General features: G+C 41.9%; 1 protein-coding gene across 2 annotated transcripts in view; it reads left to right on the top strand.

Moving 5' to 3' along the window:
- Positions 1-15568, top strand: part of cpxm2 (carboxypeptidase X (M14 family), member 2) — a 140450-nt gene that overhangs the window by 98051 nt on the left and 26831 nt on the right. For both annotated transcript variants that reach the window (XM_034194302.1, XM_034194301.1), the window contains 3 exons: positions 4540-4663; positions 4812-5008; positions 7228-7407. In XM_034194302.1, coding sequence (XP_034050193.1) covers positions 4540-4663; positions 4812-5008; positions 7228-7407 — 501 coding nt within the window. The remainder of the gene's footprint in view (positions 1-4539; positions 4664-4811; positions 5009-7227; positions 7408-15568) is intronic.

The raw sequence follows: 15568 nt of genomic DNA, 5'->3' as shown, positions 1-15568 counted from the left end.
TAAGTCGTGATTCAGCAACATGAACTATACTTTAATCTATTGGTTCGTGATATTGTGACGAAAAGCGCCTTATTTTGGTCACAGCAGCATGAATTCATTCTAATTAATTCTGTGATGGCTGCACGAAATTAAAAGTGAAGCGGGGAGGTCTGGGGTGGTTATGGTTAGGGTGGGGGAGAAGAGTAAGATTAGGTTATGGTTAAGGTTAGGGTCGGGGGTAGGAATAGGGTTAGGAATAGTGAGTTAAAAAAAACCCTGTCATGAAAATTTGACTCATTTTGTCACGGGAACATGAAAAAAAACAAAAACATGAGACTGGGCTGGCGAATGTTGATAAAGTAACATTCACTTTTAACATATTTCTTGTGCTTCCATTCTGGCAGTTGTAATCTCCATATATTTATCAAGGGAGCATTGTGCTTTAATAAACTGTGAGAACAGATGAAGCATTTCAACGTTGCCTTGTGCTCTTCTGTTTTATAAGCAAAAATCATCTTTGCTTTATGGTTTTCTACCTTTTAAAGGACAGGATTCAACCCAGACTTAATTAAAACCTCATCTTTCATGACTTGTTAATGACTACTGCAGGAGCAGAAAGCAAGTAAACACAGAATTGTGAAAATAACCGTTACTTTAACAGCTTTTTAACAGATGGTTTATTTTTCTGGCTACATTTTCTCACTGTCTCTACTCATATATTATAAATCTTATCAGCCATGTGTGTGAACGATGTGGAGCTTTTTGCAATGAAATTCTCATAATGCGAGAGACTTGGAGTTGAGCCACTGCTCCTTCACATGGAAAGTGTAATGGTTTTGACAGAGGACCCCAATGCAGACGTGATTTAGGATGCAGTATGAATCAGCAGGCGAACAGGCCTGGTCATGAAACAGAAAGAGGTCAGGCACACAGATGATCAGCCGAACAGTGTTTCTGAGGGAAACAGCAGAAGAACAGAAGGATTATCCAACATTCAATTCGTAGGCCACACTGAAAAAAGAGAATAGTTGAACCAACTTAAAAGAATTGTTTCAATTGGTAACATCTAAATGAATTAAGTTGTTTGAACTTATGTTTGTAAGTTAGAGTTGGTCTAACTTACTAACTTAAGTTCAAACAACTTAATTCCTTCAAATGTTACCAATTGAAACAGATTTTTAAGTTGGTTCCGCTTTCAGTGCAGTAAGCAGAGACATATGATCAGTCCAGTAAATTAAAGTCTTTTAGTGGGAGCAGCAGAGAGGCTATCCAAAAAACAGGCATTACAGCAAATTCAAGATGCCAGACAAAACCTCTGGACCTCAGTATGGCAACAAAAGGTCTGTAATGGAGAGGAAAAAACACGGAAAAATACCACTGGAAACATAACGTGAGAAACCAGGATGAACCTATACAATCTGGCAACAAGGGCATATTGTGACAGTGGTTATGAAGACGGGTATAGAAGTGCTGAGACCTGTGATCCCAGAATACTAGAAACAGGAAGTTAGGCTACACAAAGAGAACATGGAAGAAATCTCAAAATAAAAGCAACAAAGAATAATTTCCATGAAATAAAATTTGCCGCAGCAGACAGGAGAGCGCTGCAGGGGGTGATCAAAAAGCCCAGGGGATCACTGGTCGCACTCTGCCCAGCCTGGAGGACATTGCCAGCTCTCGCTAACTCAGTAGAGCTGCCAGCATCTGCAAAGATGCATCCCACCCCAGCAACCACCTGTTTGACCTACTACCCTCTGGACGACGGTATAGGTCAATCAAAACTAGGACAAACAGACTCAGGGACAGCTTTCTCCCCAGAGCAATCACTACTCTGAACAATAACAAATCACTCTAATCCGCACCTTCAAGTTTCTTGTGCAATATCTGTAAACCATGTGCAATATTCCCATGCAATACAGTTCCACAGTTGTATATAATTCTCATTTTACATTACTTAGTCCACATTTCATTTTATTTTATTTTACCTTATGTTTAAATTAGTTGTAATTATAATATAATTTACTGTTAAATTTCACTATCTTTTATTTGGCTAAAAATTACTCGCACCACGGAAAGCACCTTTTTGAATTTGCACTCAAATCTCATTGTAATGCAAATTACAATGACAGTAAAGGTGATTTTGATTCTGATTCTGATTCTGATGACCCATGACAGTACACCCTCCTTCTAGGGAATGTCAACGGATGTTCCAGCAAGGGAGGGTTGGTCATGATAGAAGTCACAATTCAACAATTTAACTAAAATAGTAAACTCAGACCAGAAGCTGATGCTGATGTCCTGGTGTCGCAGATTGAACGGTCCGCCCCTAACAATTGGTTCGCCCTGCCTCCGTGCATCATTTCAGAGCTCAGCAGCTCATCTAAGACAGTCTCTTCACCCAAAGTGATCAAATGGATTAATGGGATTGTTATCCATCAGATGATAAGGTAAAACCTCTTAAATCATTCTAAAGTCAGTTTTAAGAAGAAACAAGGCCATTTTAAGCAGAAATGAGGCGATTATCGGTGATGCTTTGAAATGACGGATGCGCAGTGAATGCATCAGCTAGCAGCCCGTGTAGCTGTGGTGCGCTGATTGCTTCCTCCGTCTTTTATGATGACCGATTTTTAGGGGGGAACGTTCAGTCTGTGACACAGGCGTGGGTGTGGGTTGGGACAAACAGCTAAAAAGGACTGGCTACAACCCACTGTATTAACTGTGGGGTGTATCCACAGGAAATGAGGCAAGGACGGTCAAAGAACTGTGGGAAGAAGGACATTGGATAATGGAAAGGGCCTCACAAAACCAGCCCGGTCTCACTTTTTTTTTCATGCTCCGTGACGAAATGAGTAAAATTTTCGTGACAGGGCTTTTCTTTAACTTGCTATTACTAACACTACTCCTACCCTCAACCCTGAATTTTACCATAACCTAATCTTACTCCTTCCCCCCACCCCAACCATAACCACCCCGACACCCCCCCGCCTCACTTTTAATTTCGTTTAGCCATCACGGAATGAATTAGAATGAATTCTTTTCCTCACAATATCACAAACCAATAGATTAATGTATATTTCGTGCTGCTGAATCATGACTTACCGTGAGACCAGGTTGCACAAAACACCACCAATCTTTTGTGCAAGACCCACTGGATTCTGCATCTACAGGAGAAAATAAACCAGATAACATAGAGAAATAATAATGATAGGTGGAGAACAATACTATAAGCAGAATACTGCAGAGGTTACATCCAAACACCAAAACTCATGACTGAAAGGAGCCAACTGAGGTGGATTAGAAATCTGGTGAGGATGCCCCCTGGTGGTCTGTCTCCGGAGGTCTTACTAGCACATCTGGGAGGAGGCCCCAGGGACTGCTGGAGATGTCACATCTCCGAGCTGGCTTGCAAACGCTTCATAATCTCCCAGGAGACTTGGTTAAGGATAGAGAAATGTGGAATGAGCTGCTTAATCTCCTGCCACGATATCCTGGATGGCGATAATTGGCTGAAAATGAAAGAATAATCAGTCAAATCGTGACCTGTCTTAATCCTCCTGCAAACTAACAGTAAGTCCCTTCGGCTTCTCCCTTGTTCTTCACTCGGAGTCGCCACAGCAAATCCAAGGTGGATTTACATGTTGAACTGGCACAAGTTTTACACCAGATGCCCTTCCTGACGCAACTCCACATTACATGGAGTATGGGGGGGCTTGAACCAGGAACCTTTCGCACTGGAAACAAACCCACTAACCGCTTGTCCACCACCCTGCCCCTCCTGCAAACTAATGTACTGTAACAATGCATATGATTGAACACATATAGTGTGTATAGTATGTCTGCTGAGCTAAACTTTGAATTATAGGGTATTACTGTTATCCATCCACACTAAACTATGTCATGAAAAGATACTTCGGCTAAATGGTTGTGGCTGAGCAGATTTCTTTAAAACACTTAACTGGATTTAGATTTCCTAAAATATGTTTAATTATGAGAAATGAAGACATCAGAGAGGTCATTTGTGCAGATAGAAAGTATACTTATCCAATTACCTGTACTTCAGTTCCACAGTACGACCCTGCAGGTTCCATTATGAAAAGTTTCTGAAGTAATTGAACTTAGCTCCTTAATGGACAAAACAGCAGCAGTTAAAAAGTCAGTTGTGCCCAAAGTATTTTATGCAGTGCCTGTGAGATCTGTTGTAGAGCAGGTAGGTCCATGGGATAAGGAGTTGGACTACCAATATGTAGACCTGCTTTAGGTTTGATTCCCAATCATGCTACTTGTCTTGGACAAGACATTTCATCTATTTTGCCCAGGTCCACCCAGCTGTAAATGAGCAACACACAGCTGAGCCTGGGGAGGTAACCTACAATGTGGACAGGTGTTCCCTCCTGGGGAAATCATAGGCGCCCGTTCACTTCATGCTATGGTATCTGGTGACGGGCACCAGCCAGATCTGTACTGTACATAGCTGACACTGTGGTCTGTTAATGTCAGATGTTTAACCTAAAATGGTGTTTAATTTCCTGACACCTGATACCTCATTATTTCCTTCCACAGCTTATGAAGGTGGTTAATGAAAAGTGCCCCAACATCACTCGGATCTATAACATAGGAAAGAGCCACAACGGTCTTAAGCTGTACGCCATAGAGATTTCCGACAATCCTGGAGAGCATGAAATTGGTGAGAAAACTGGTGGAGGATGTGACTGTCCAGTTTTATGTCCTGCAAAATAACAGCATGAACGAAATCAGTGAACTCAGATTGAATCTTTCACTGTCTTTCTTTATCTACTGCCACCTTTCTCTCCTGATATAAACCTGTCGATCAGGCGAACCGGAGTTTCGTTACACAGCGGGTTCCCATGGTAACGAGGTACTGGGACGGGAGCTGCTCCTCCTCCTCATGCAGTTCATGTGTCAGGAGTATCTTTCTGGCAACCAGCGAATATGTCACCTGGTGGAGGAGACCAGAATCCATCTACTGCCATCGGTCAACCCTGATGGGTACGAGAAAGCATTTGAAGTGGTAGGTTTGCATAAGCCAAAAAACAAACAACAAAAAAAAACAGTATATAAAAGCACATCTGATTATTATCTTGTAAGTTATTGTTACCTAGGATGCATATGGATTCCTATTTGCATTATTGCAGTTTCCCACCCTAAGAGACAGGGCCCTTAGATTGGGCTTTAAATTGTAAATGTATACCAGCAACAGTGATCTCCAGTGGACACCAGGATTATGCGATTATCATTAGCAAGACTTCACAAGCAACTTGATAGGCCTGTCTGTATTGTGAGCATAGCTGCCACCCTTCTTAGAACTCATTGACTACATGTGCAAAGGTACAGTGCATCTGGAAAGTATTCACAGCACTTCACTTTTTCCGCATTTTGTTACGTTACAGCCTTATTCCAAAATGGATGAAATTCAGTTTTTCTGCAAAATTCTACACACAGTACCCCATAATGACAATTTTTGCAGATTTGTTAAAAATAAAGAAAACTAAGAAATCACATGCACATTAGCATTCACAGCCTTTGCCATGAAGCTCAAAAGTGAAATTGAGCTCAGGTGCATCCTGTTTCCATTGATTATCCTTGAGATGTTTCCACAACTTAATTGGAGTCCACCTGGGGTAAATTCAGTTGATTAGGCATGATTTGGAAAGGCACACACGTCTACATATTAAGGTCCCGCAGTTGACAGTGCATGTCAGAGCACAAACCAAGAATGAAGTCAAAGGAATTATCTGTAGACCTCTGAGACAGGATTGTCTCAAGGCACAAATCTGGGGACGGGTACAGAAACATTTCTGCTACTTTGAAGGTTCAGATGAGCACTGTGGCCTCCATCATCCATAAATGGAAGACGTTCAGATCCACCAGGACTCTTCCGAAAGTTGGCCGCCCGTCTACACAGAGTGATCAGGGAGGTGACCAAGAACCTGATGGCCCGATCGTCAGAGCTCCAGCATTCTACTATGGAGAGAGGAGAACCTTCCAGAAGGACAACCATCTCTGCAGCAATCCACCAATCAGGCCTGTGTGGCAGAGTGGCCAGACGGAAGCCACTCCTTAGTAAAAGGCACATGGCAGCCCACCTGGTGTTTGCCATAAGGCACCTGAAGGACTCTCAGACTATGAGAAAAAAATTCTCAGATCTGATAAGACAAAGATCAAACTCTTTGGTGTGAATGCCGGGTGTCATGTTTGGAGTAAACCAGACACCATCCCTACAGTGAAGCATGGTGGTGGTAGCATCATGCTGTGGGGATGTTTTTCAGCAGCAGGAAGTCGTCAAGATTGAGGGAAAGATGAATGTAGCAATGTACAGAGATATCCTGGATGAAAACCTGCTCCAGAGCGCTCTTGACCTCAGACTGGGGTGACGGTTCATCTTTCAGCAGGACAATGACCCTAAAAACACAGCCAAGATATCAAAGGAGTGGCTTCAGGACAAAATTATGAATGTCCTTGAGTGACCCAGCCATAGCCAAGACCTGAATCTGATTAAACATCTCTGGAGAGATCTGAAAATGGCTGTGCACCAACGCTCCCCATCCAACCTGACGGAGCTTGAGAGGTGCTGCAAAGAGGAATGGGCAAAATTGCCCAAAGATAGATGCACCAAGCTTGTGGCATCATATTCAAGAAGATTTGAGACTGTAATTGGCACCAAAGGTGCATCAACAAAGTATTGAGCAAAAGGTGTGAATCCTTAGGTACATGTGATTTCTTTTTTCTTTTCTTTTTTTTTTTTTTTTTACTTTTGATAAATTTGCAAAAATTTCAAAACACTTTTTTCATGTACATTATGGGGTGTTACGAGCAGAATTTTCAAGGAATAAATGAATTTACTACATTTTGGAATAAGGCTGTAACATAACAAAATGTAGTAAAAGTGAAGTGCTGTGAATACTTTCCAGAGTCGTAAGTGCATTTGTCAAAGTTCAGTAAAGTTGTTTCTCCACCATGATGCACCTTTCTGTTGCCCAATCAAATTTGCAGTGTCATGAAGTCCTACCTTCATTTGTTAATATGCCACATTGTTTCAGTGCAACACTTTTTTTTTTTTTTTGCTAATATGACAATTACAACAGTTTCTGGACTCACTAATTTATCGGACTCTGTGGCACTGTTTAAAAATGCTGGACCGTTTAGAGCTTGAAAAGAAGCCCAGGCTAAAACAAACACAGGGCTGTAGAATCGTACACTTTATTGCTACTTTGTGAATCTTTTATTTAGGGTTCAGAGCTCATTGGCTGGTCTTTGGGGCGATGGAGTGAGGATGGAATGGACATCCACCATAACTTCCCAGATCTAAACTCCATACTTTGGGATGCTGAGGCCAAGAAGTGGATCCCTCGCAAAATGCTCAACCACCATGTGCCCATTCCAGAGTGGTACCAGACCAAGAATGCCTCAGTGAGTGTCATTTAGTCTCTGATTGTGCTGTCATGCAAGTTTACTTTTCAGGTGTCAAGCCAGTTCAAGGCCACTGGTGCCATGTGGTGTTGAGTCCTCCACACACTGCGTCCTCAATGTCACTCACCCAGGCAGGCAACTGGTCCATTCCCATTTCTCCAGTGAAGACATCTCTCTGTCCCATCCAGATTGGCTTTTTCTAGCTGCTGGGGTCTTAACACTGAGCTGCCTGTGCACTGGATCATGGCCAGAGAAACACTCCACATTGGATATAATGTTGCCGCTGAGGTTCCTTTATGATGCAAGTGATAACCCTCCCCTGAATCTCCCTAAGTAACCATTCAACATCATCCTGTGGAACCTAGTACCAAAAACATCCAGTCACTGCATTAAATCAGTGGTTAGCAAAGAGGAAATTAATTTAATTAATTGATTTTGTTTATATAGCACCAAATCACAACAAAGCTGCATTTCTCCAACACGTTTATCCATCACTTTGGAGAGAAGAAACAGCTGAGAAAGTGACTTTAATTACAGAGAACATGAGGTTCCATGTTCTTCTTTTGATCAAGGACTGCCATGTGGGTGCATGAAGCATCCCCCTGGATAGGCTGGTACCCATTCCACTGTTGGATGTATTGGGACACTGCAGATTAATTACCTTTTCCAAGGACACAGACAGGTAGCGACAGGTAGTAATCAAACCAAGGTCAACATATTAGTAGACCAATACAGATCCCACTGAATTTGTTGCTACACTGTAAACCCAACAAGTTATCAGAACTCAAAAATACTGAGGCAATCAATTGCCACAAAATTTTTGATTTCATAAATTTAACTAAATTGTTCCCAGAACTTAAAGTTTAGATTATAGGTATGCTACTTGTACCTCATGATTACAATTACGTAAATTAAAGTGTTTATTAAGTAAAAGTAAGTCCTTCGGCTGCTCCTTTGTTTTTCACTCAGGGTCGCCAGCAGATCCAAGGTGGATCTTGCATGCTGAATTGGCACAAGTTTTACACCAGATGCCCTTCCTGATGCAACTCCAAATTACATGGAGAAATGCGGCAGTGGTGGGGTTTGAACTGGGAACTTTCTGCACCAAAACCAAGCCCACTAAACCACTTGTCCACCAGCCCTGCTAAAGTGTTCATTAAGTCAACTCAAATATTTTCATATACAAATACTTAATTCTTTTAAGTTTTGCTTAAGTTTGCTTTGAAGTTTTGCTTACTTAATATACAATTAGTTCAAGTCAATCAAAAATTCTGAGTTTAATTTATTTAAAAAGCAAGACCATGTTACACAAACTTGAAATATTTAACTACGTTGAACGTTTTCTTAAAACTTTGAGTTTACACTACTTAATATTTTTAATTTATTTGAACATTTAATTTAATTAAATTTTATTAAATCAAGAAAACATCTTCCAACAGTATTAAAATGTCTCTGAGTAGACGAGAAGAAATGTTATCTAACCGGGCTGTTCCACATGGCGCCATTCTACTATGACCATCCATGATCCAAACAATTGAATATATGGGATGAAATGGCTTAAGCTTAACCACCCCCCACCCCAATACTAGCAGCTGCAGGCTTGCCTCCTCTACCCTTGCGTCCTTTGCCAGATATGATTGAGCTGTTCAACTTTGAACCAAACCGGCAACAAATGTTCATCAGGGCTACTTGGGCATCACATTTTTACCCCGATGGAACACGATCAAACAAGTTTCAATCAGTAGTCACTAAGAATACCGCATTTAAAGAAATATGAACATGGTTGAAGCACTTAACACTACAAATACCCAGAAGTTACCGCATACTATCAATAATTTCAAAAATCAGGGTCAAATGTCTGAACATTTCAAACATTTAACCTGATTTTAAATCTGGTGCCGATGATGGGCGTAAAGGCACATTGACACTTGTACAATTTTGACCCCTGCACAGCCGCACAATTCATCATGCCAATGCGTCCCACTTGTCCCGCTTGATGCCACGCTATATAAAATAATTATTTCGTAGCCAATGACGCATTTGCTCTCAGAACTTGGCTGATGAACCCATTTTCTCATTGCTCTCAGAATCACAGAGAAATTATCGACAGCTGCAGGTTGTCTTGTGCACGTTGTGTGGTGGAGAACGCATTTGGAATCTTGTCTCAAAGGTAATTATTTATAATATATTCATTGTAATGGATTAGTAAAACAGTTGCATTTTCATTCCTTCTCATGAGTTTAGATAATGTATCTGTAAAGTTATGTTTATTATAGCTGTAACATCTCGTCATAATTATTCAGATGCCCTGCACACAGTGACACACTGTGTTTTCGAATGGGTTTACACAAGTGGCACGAAATTAATGTGTGCTAGAAATTTTGAACATTTCAAAATTTTCTTTGCGCGCTGGCACGCGGCCATGCACAGTTTACAACATTTTACAACATGTTTACTCATTGGCATGCTAGATTGCACAGATCAAAATTGTCAAAGTGTCAAAGTGCCTCAACTACTATGTACGAGGGCTGTCCGTAAAGTATAGGTCCTTTTTATTTTTTTCAAAAACTATATGGATTTCATTCATATGTTTTTACGTCAGACATGCTTGAACCCTCGTGCGCATGCGTGAGTTTTTCCACGCCTGTCGGTGACGTCATTCGCCTGTGAGCACTCCTTGTGGGAGGAGTCGTCCAGCCCCTCGTCGGAATTCCTTTGTCTGAGAAGTTGCTGAGAGACTGGCGCTTTGTTTGATCAAAATTTTTTCTAAACCTGTGAGACACATCGAAGTGGACATGGTTCGAAAAATTAAGCTGGTCTTCAGTGAAAATTTTAACAGCTGATGAGAGATTTTGAGGTGATTCTGTCACTTTAAGGACTTTTCACGGTGCGAGACGTCGCGCTCTCAGGCGGCGTCATCAGCCTGTTTCAAGCTTAAAACCTCCACATTTCAGGCTTTATTGATCCAGGACGTCGTGAGAGAACAGAGAAGTTTCAGAAGAACTCAGTTTCAGCATTTTATCCGGATATTCCACTGTTAAAGGAGATTTTTTTTAATGAAAGACGTGCGGGCGGATTGCAGCGTCGGCTCGCAGCCGCCGCGACGCTCCACCACAGGAAAAACACCTCTGTTGGAAGCCTTGAGGACAAGTTGGAACATCTCCAGCTGATAAACAATTTCTCATATACTCACTCCACTGAAAGCCATCAAAAGCCGCCTGGATTTTACAAATGGTTATCAACACGGAGGTGTTTTTCCTGTGCCGCCGTGCCGCGTCGGCTGCGTCCCGACGCGCGGAGCCGTCCGCACGTCTTTCATTAAAAAAAATCTCCTTTAACAGTGGAATATCCGGATAAAATGCTGAAACCGACTTCTTCTGAAACTTCTGTTCTCTCACGACGTCCTGGATCAATAGAGCCTGAAATGTGGAGGTTTTAAGCTTGAAACAGGCTGATGACGCTGCCTGAGAGTGCTGCGCGACGTCTCGCACCGTGAAAGTCCTTAAAGCGACAGAATCACCTCAAAATCTCTCATCAGCTGTTAAAATTTTCACTGAAAACCAGCTTAATTTTTCGAACCATGTCCACTTCGATGTGTCTCACAGGTTTAGAAAAAATTTTGATCAAACAAAGCGCCAGTCTCTCAGCAACTTCTCAGACAAAGGAATTCCGACGAGGGGCTGGACGACTCCTCCCACAAGGAGTGCTCACAGGCGAATGACGTCACCGACAGGCATGGAAAAACTCACGCATGCGCACGAGGGTGCAAGCATGTCTGACGTAAAAACATATGAATGAAATCCATATAGTTTTTGAAAAAAATAAAAAGGACCTATACTTTACGGACAGCCCTCGTATACCAATTTTGTTCAAGATTGACAAAGATGGATCAAGAAGTTAATATGATTCTTCAAACATGCCGTGCTATTCGGGATTACACAGGAAAGAACGATGCCCTGTGGAATATCACAAAGATTCATACTAGAATTTAAAACATTAAAAAAACCTGAGGCTTGTGACTCTTGCTGGAAAACAGGTTGATAATAAAATCTGCTTTTACAGCTTTCTGAAATTTTGATTGACAGCCCCGTAAAATTCCTAAGGAAACTTGGAGCTTATCCTTCTTCCACGTTCACTTGGTTCATCATCAACATTCACATCTGAGACATTCAGCCACGGCTGCAATAGTAATTTAGTGTGTTTAATCCTAAATGGAACAACAGTGCCCAGGATATTCGTGTGAGTGGAGCCAAAAACAGTGAAAAGCTCCTGAGCACTTAAATAAGAGCTGTCAGGAAAGATATAAATTATAGAGTTTTTAAAAGGAATAGAAAACAGTTTGAGCATAGTATGTTCCCCTTCCTGTGTTGGGACAATACTGGCTGAATAACACTGAAGTGAACACTGAACAAGTCATGCCAAAAATATATTAGTGCAGTATGGAATTTCTTATGTACAATCAAATTTGCCAAAAGTCATTCATTGGCAAAGTCATATCTGTCTGTTGGCCTTGGCCGATTTCTATCAGATGTGGTAATTACAAGAAGTGCAATGCCACAATTGTCCTTAAGGGCCCGGTCCCACTGGGGAGAGGATTAATTGCACATGAATTGAGTATACAGATGTCGGGCCTTCGTTGTTGTCCGCCACAAAATTGGCCAGAAATGACAAATTACTCAGTATGACTTATGGATATATTAATAGAGAATATATGACGAACAATCACGGCTGTGTCACGCATGTATTGAGGAAATGGATCGGACATATTGCGATTATCACGGACATATTACAGATTTAAGATTTGAGAATGCATCGCACATGTGTTGCGGCAACAGCGGTTGTATTGCACATGCATGGCATCTGCATTGTGGTCATAAAAGAAGCGCACTCTGGCCTTTCGGCATCATTATTCACACCAACACCACAGCCTCTGGAGCAATTGCTGGACTTGGACAAGTTGATTGGTATGTTGTTGGATGGCAGCAACTATCACACTATGTCGTTTGGGATCCATAACTACATCTGTACGTCTCCAGAGCTAGACTGGCAGTGACTGGCAGGTATGTCGATTTCTGCCGCATATAGTGCTTTGGGTTTACGTGAAGTGTTTGTTATGCATTTGCAAACTGTCGGCAAATCAGATGCAGAGCAGACTTAATACAAATGCTTTATTCATGGCCAATCTGTATGCATTCACTACATTTTCATTTAGTCTGTGATGTGGACGTGATAGGCATGCTATATATCCATTTTACACACTGTCCCAGTCCGCTGCCAAGCCATAATTCCCAGTCAGTTGCGGATATCAGCGGATAACGGTAGATATACAGAGCATAGATTGTGTCTGTATTGAGTATGTATTGCATATGTAAGGCGGATGTCATCCGCAACCAAAATTTTGTGCAGCTCAAAAATCCTGGCAACGGAAAAACGTGCCTCTGCTTGCAGACGTGTACAGATGTCGGCCGACTCATATAAGCATGTTTCACGGATGTGTAGCGAATATAAACCAATTGTGTGCGCAATTCATGTGGAAATCTTCCTAAAAACCAGAGATCTCAAACTGATTCCTTAAAATGCCAAGAGGGTGCAGGTTTCTTTGCAACCACTCACTCCACCAGGTGATTTCACTGATTAACATTATTTTGAGCAGATGCAATCCGTTAATCAATCAAAACGAGAAATCATCGAATATTTGTCATTTACACAAGTTTTTACAGGGATGGCAGCCATCTTGGATCTTGTTTTGCATGCACTTTGCATCATTTAAACCTATTCTGTTGCATTTCCTGGCCCCAAAAACCTATCATTTGCCACCAAGATCATGTTTCCATGTAAAATATAATCAAAGTTATAACCAGAAATCAAAATTTATAATGATGGCAACATATCGGATTTCTCCATTTTGAGTAGGACCCCTTGGTTTGCCGATGTGGATCCTATTAAGGGCCCCTTCACACATAACATGAATGAGGCAGAATGGCACACAAAGGAGGATTCGAATGGCAGTTGTGGAAAATCGGAGACTCATTCAAATGCCTCATACAGCAGTCGCCACATCCATTCAGGCACAGCACTTGCACTCTACAGTCATGTGCTGCTCGTGCCAGAAACCCATTCGAACGGCGGGCAAGATGAGGTCGTACTGCCATCTGATCATGCTTGCAACATTCACATGGCATGTCGTATGCAGGTCGGACGTATCGTGCCACAGCCGAGGAGCTGCACAAAATCATCGGTCATGTTGAACCCTGGCCGAATGGCGCAATTGAGGCAGCCTTCACACCAGAGTGAACGAATGGCCATTTGACCCACTCTCAGCCAGAGTCGGTCAGAATTCAGGTGCCACCCACGAACATCCAACACCACTAGCGGGGCACTTTGAAAAGGTGGGGCCATTCACGCTGCCATAAAGAGCAGATGACCACTTTCGAGCTGGCTGTGTGAATGCCCCCACATTTTCTAAGTGCCCCACGAGTGTGTTACCAAGCAACACAAATGGCGTGTGAGTGTGCCATTCTTCCCCCACAACACAAATGGCATGCGAGTGTGCATATGCCCCCCGCCCCACTACAAATGGCATGTGAGTGTGCAGTGTATATCCCCCAACACAAATGGCATGCAAGTGTGCGGTGTGGTGGCACACCTCCCCCACACCCCACATGACCAAACATTGTCAGGTGCAGCTGAGGTGGCCGGAGTGTGATCGCTGTCCAGCGTGGTGCGCATCTGGATGGCTGCCATGTCCATGCTGAACAGCTGACCACTGTGTACTCGCATCTCACAGCTGGAGAACACATATCTTGTTGTTGTCCAATCGGCTGCTCCCGCATTGTTCAGGGTCGCCACAGCGGATACAGCCAGATCCGCATTGATATTTGGCACAAGTTTTACGCTGGATGCCCTTCCTGATGCAACTCCACTTTTACCTAACATACACAGTCGCTGGTGTTCTGAAGAGATCTCCCATCCAAGTACTAACCAGGTCCTGCACTGCTTAGCTTCTGAAACCTGACGAGATCAGGCTGACACAGAGCAGACCAGCTGCAGCTGGAGAATGCATACCGTGCCATGAAAAACATCAGCTGTCCACACTCCACGCAATGCACATGTGGGCAGGCTCTCATGTTCTCATGACATGCTAATAATTACGTACAGACAAGATCATACGAGGTCTGGCTAGCCACGTCTCAGTGTGCACGGCACAGTGTGAACTTTGTTATCAGCTAGCCAACCAGGCTAATGTCACTTCCACCACGTAAATTGTAGTCCACATGACAGCCAGAAAGAGTGGAAAATAAATAAAAACATATATATGATAAGGGGAAAGGCGTGAACTCATTCATGTGTGATCGCTTTGCTCATAGCGCTGTGGACACAGTGGGTGTGTCATCTGAAACTGGATACTAGTTTATGTAGGGTAGACAAAAGGAACAAACAGATGGATACAGATAGAAAAGTGAACAGTGGATTTATGCAGGAATTTCTCAATCTTGGTGTGTACCATAAGGATGTTTTAATTCCAAAAATATGCATGTTGGACAAGTAAACATGCGATGGACAACATATTGTGTTATTTGATAAAGATCAACATTGATTGTTGGTCCACAGCATTGGACACACTACAATAAAAACTATGGGCATTTCATTTTTTTAAATCAAATTTTTACATATTGTTGTAGTGTACATTTATTGTTGGTGTTAGTTTTTTGTTATTGGAGTTCATTTTCTTTACTTGACTGATTTATGGGAAAGCCCTATGTAAATACTAACTATTTTTATTATTATCAAACATATGATTTTTCAGTATATAAGCTGCACCAAACTAGTAAAAATAAAAAAGAACCTGTGATTTACACTCCAAAAAAATACAGTACTTACAACATAGTTAATACAGTGTCACTTTGATTATGTGAGTCCCTCTTGGTATTCTGATTTGACAAACAAAAATGCCAAAATTACAGATCATTGCGCTTCATGTTTCCTTCACATTGTTCAACCACTGACCTGGAAGGATTATATAACGTTAGTCAGATAAAAATGTTACCAAACTTAGAGTCCAACAAATCAAACTCAGCAATGTCTGTAATAATGTTCAACGCATTGTACTGACAGATTTATTTACCTGGATGAGGTATTAATATTGCGTTGGTCTAACATG

The sequence above is a fragment of the Thalassophryne amazonica genome, chromosome 18 (genome assembly GCF_902500255.1).
Source record: "Thalassophryne amazonica chromosome 18, fThaAma1.1, whole genome shotgun sequence".
NCBI classification, from domain to species: Eukaryota; Metazoa; Chordata; class Actinopteri; order Batrachoidiformes; family Batrachoididae; genus Thalassophryne; species Thalassophryne amazonica.
Note: the sequence above shows the minus strand (reverse complement) of the source record. Positions and strands in the feature narration are given on the sequence as shown.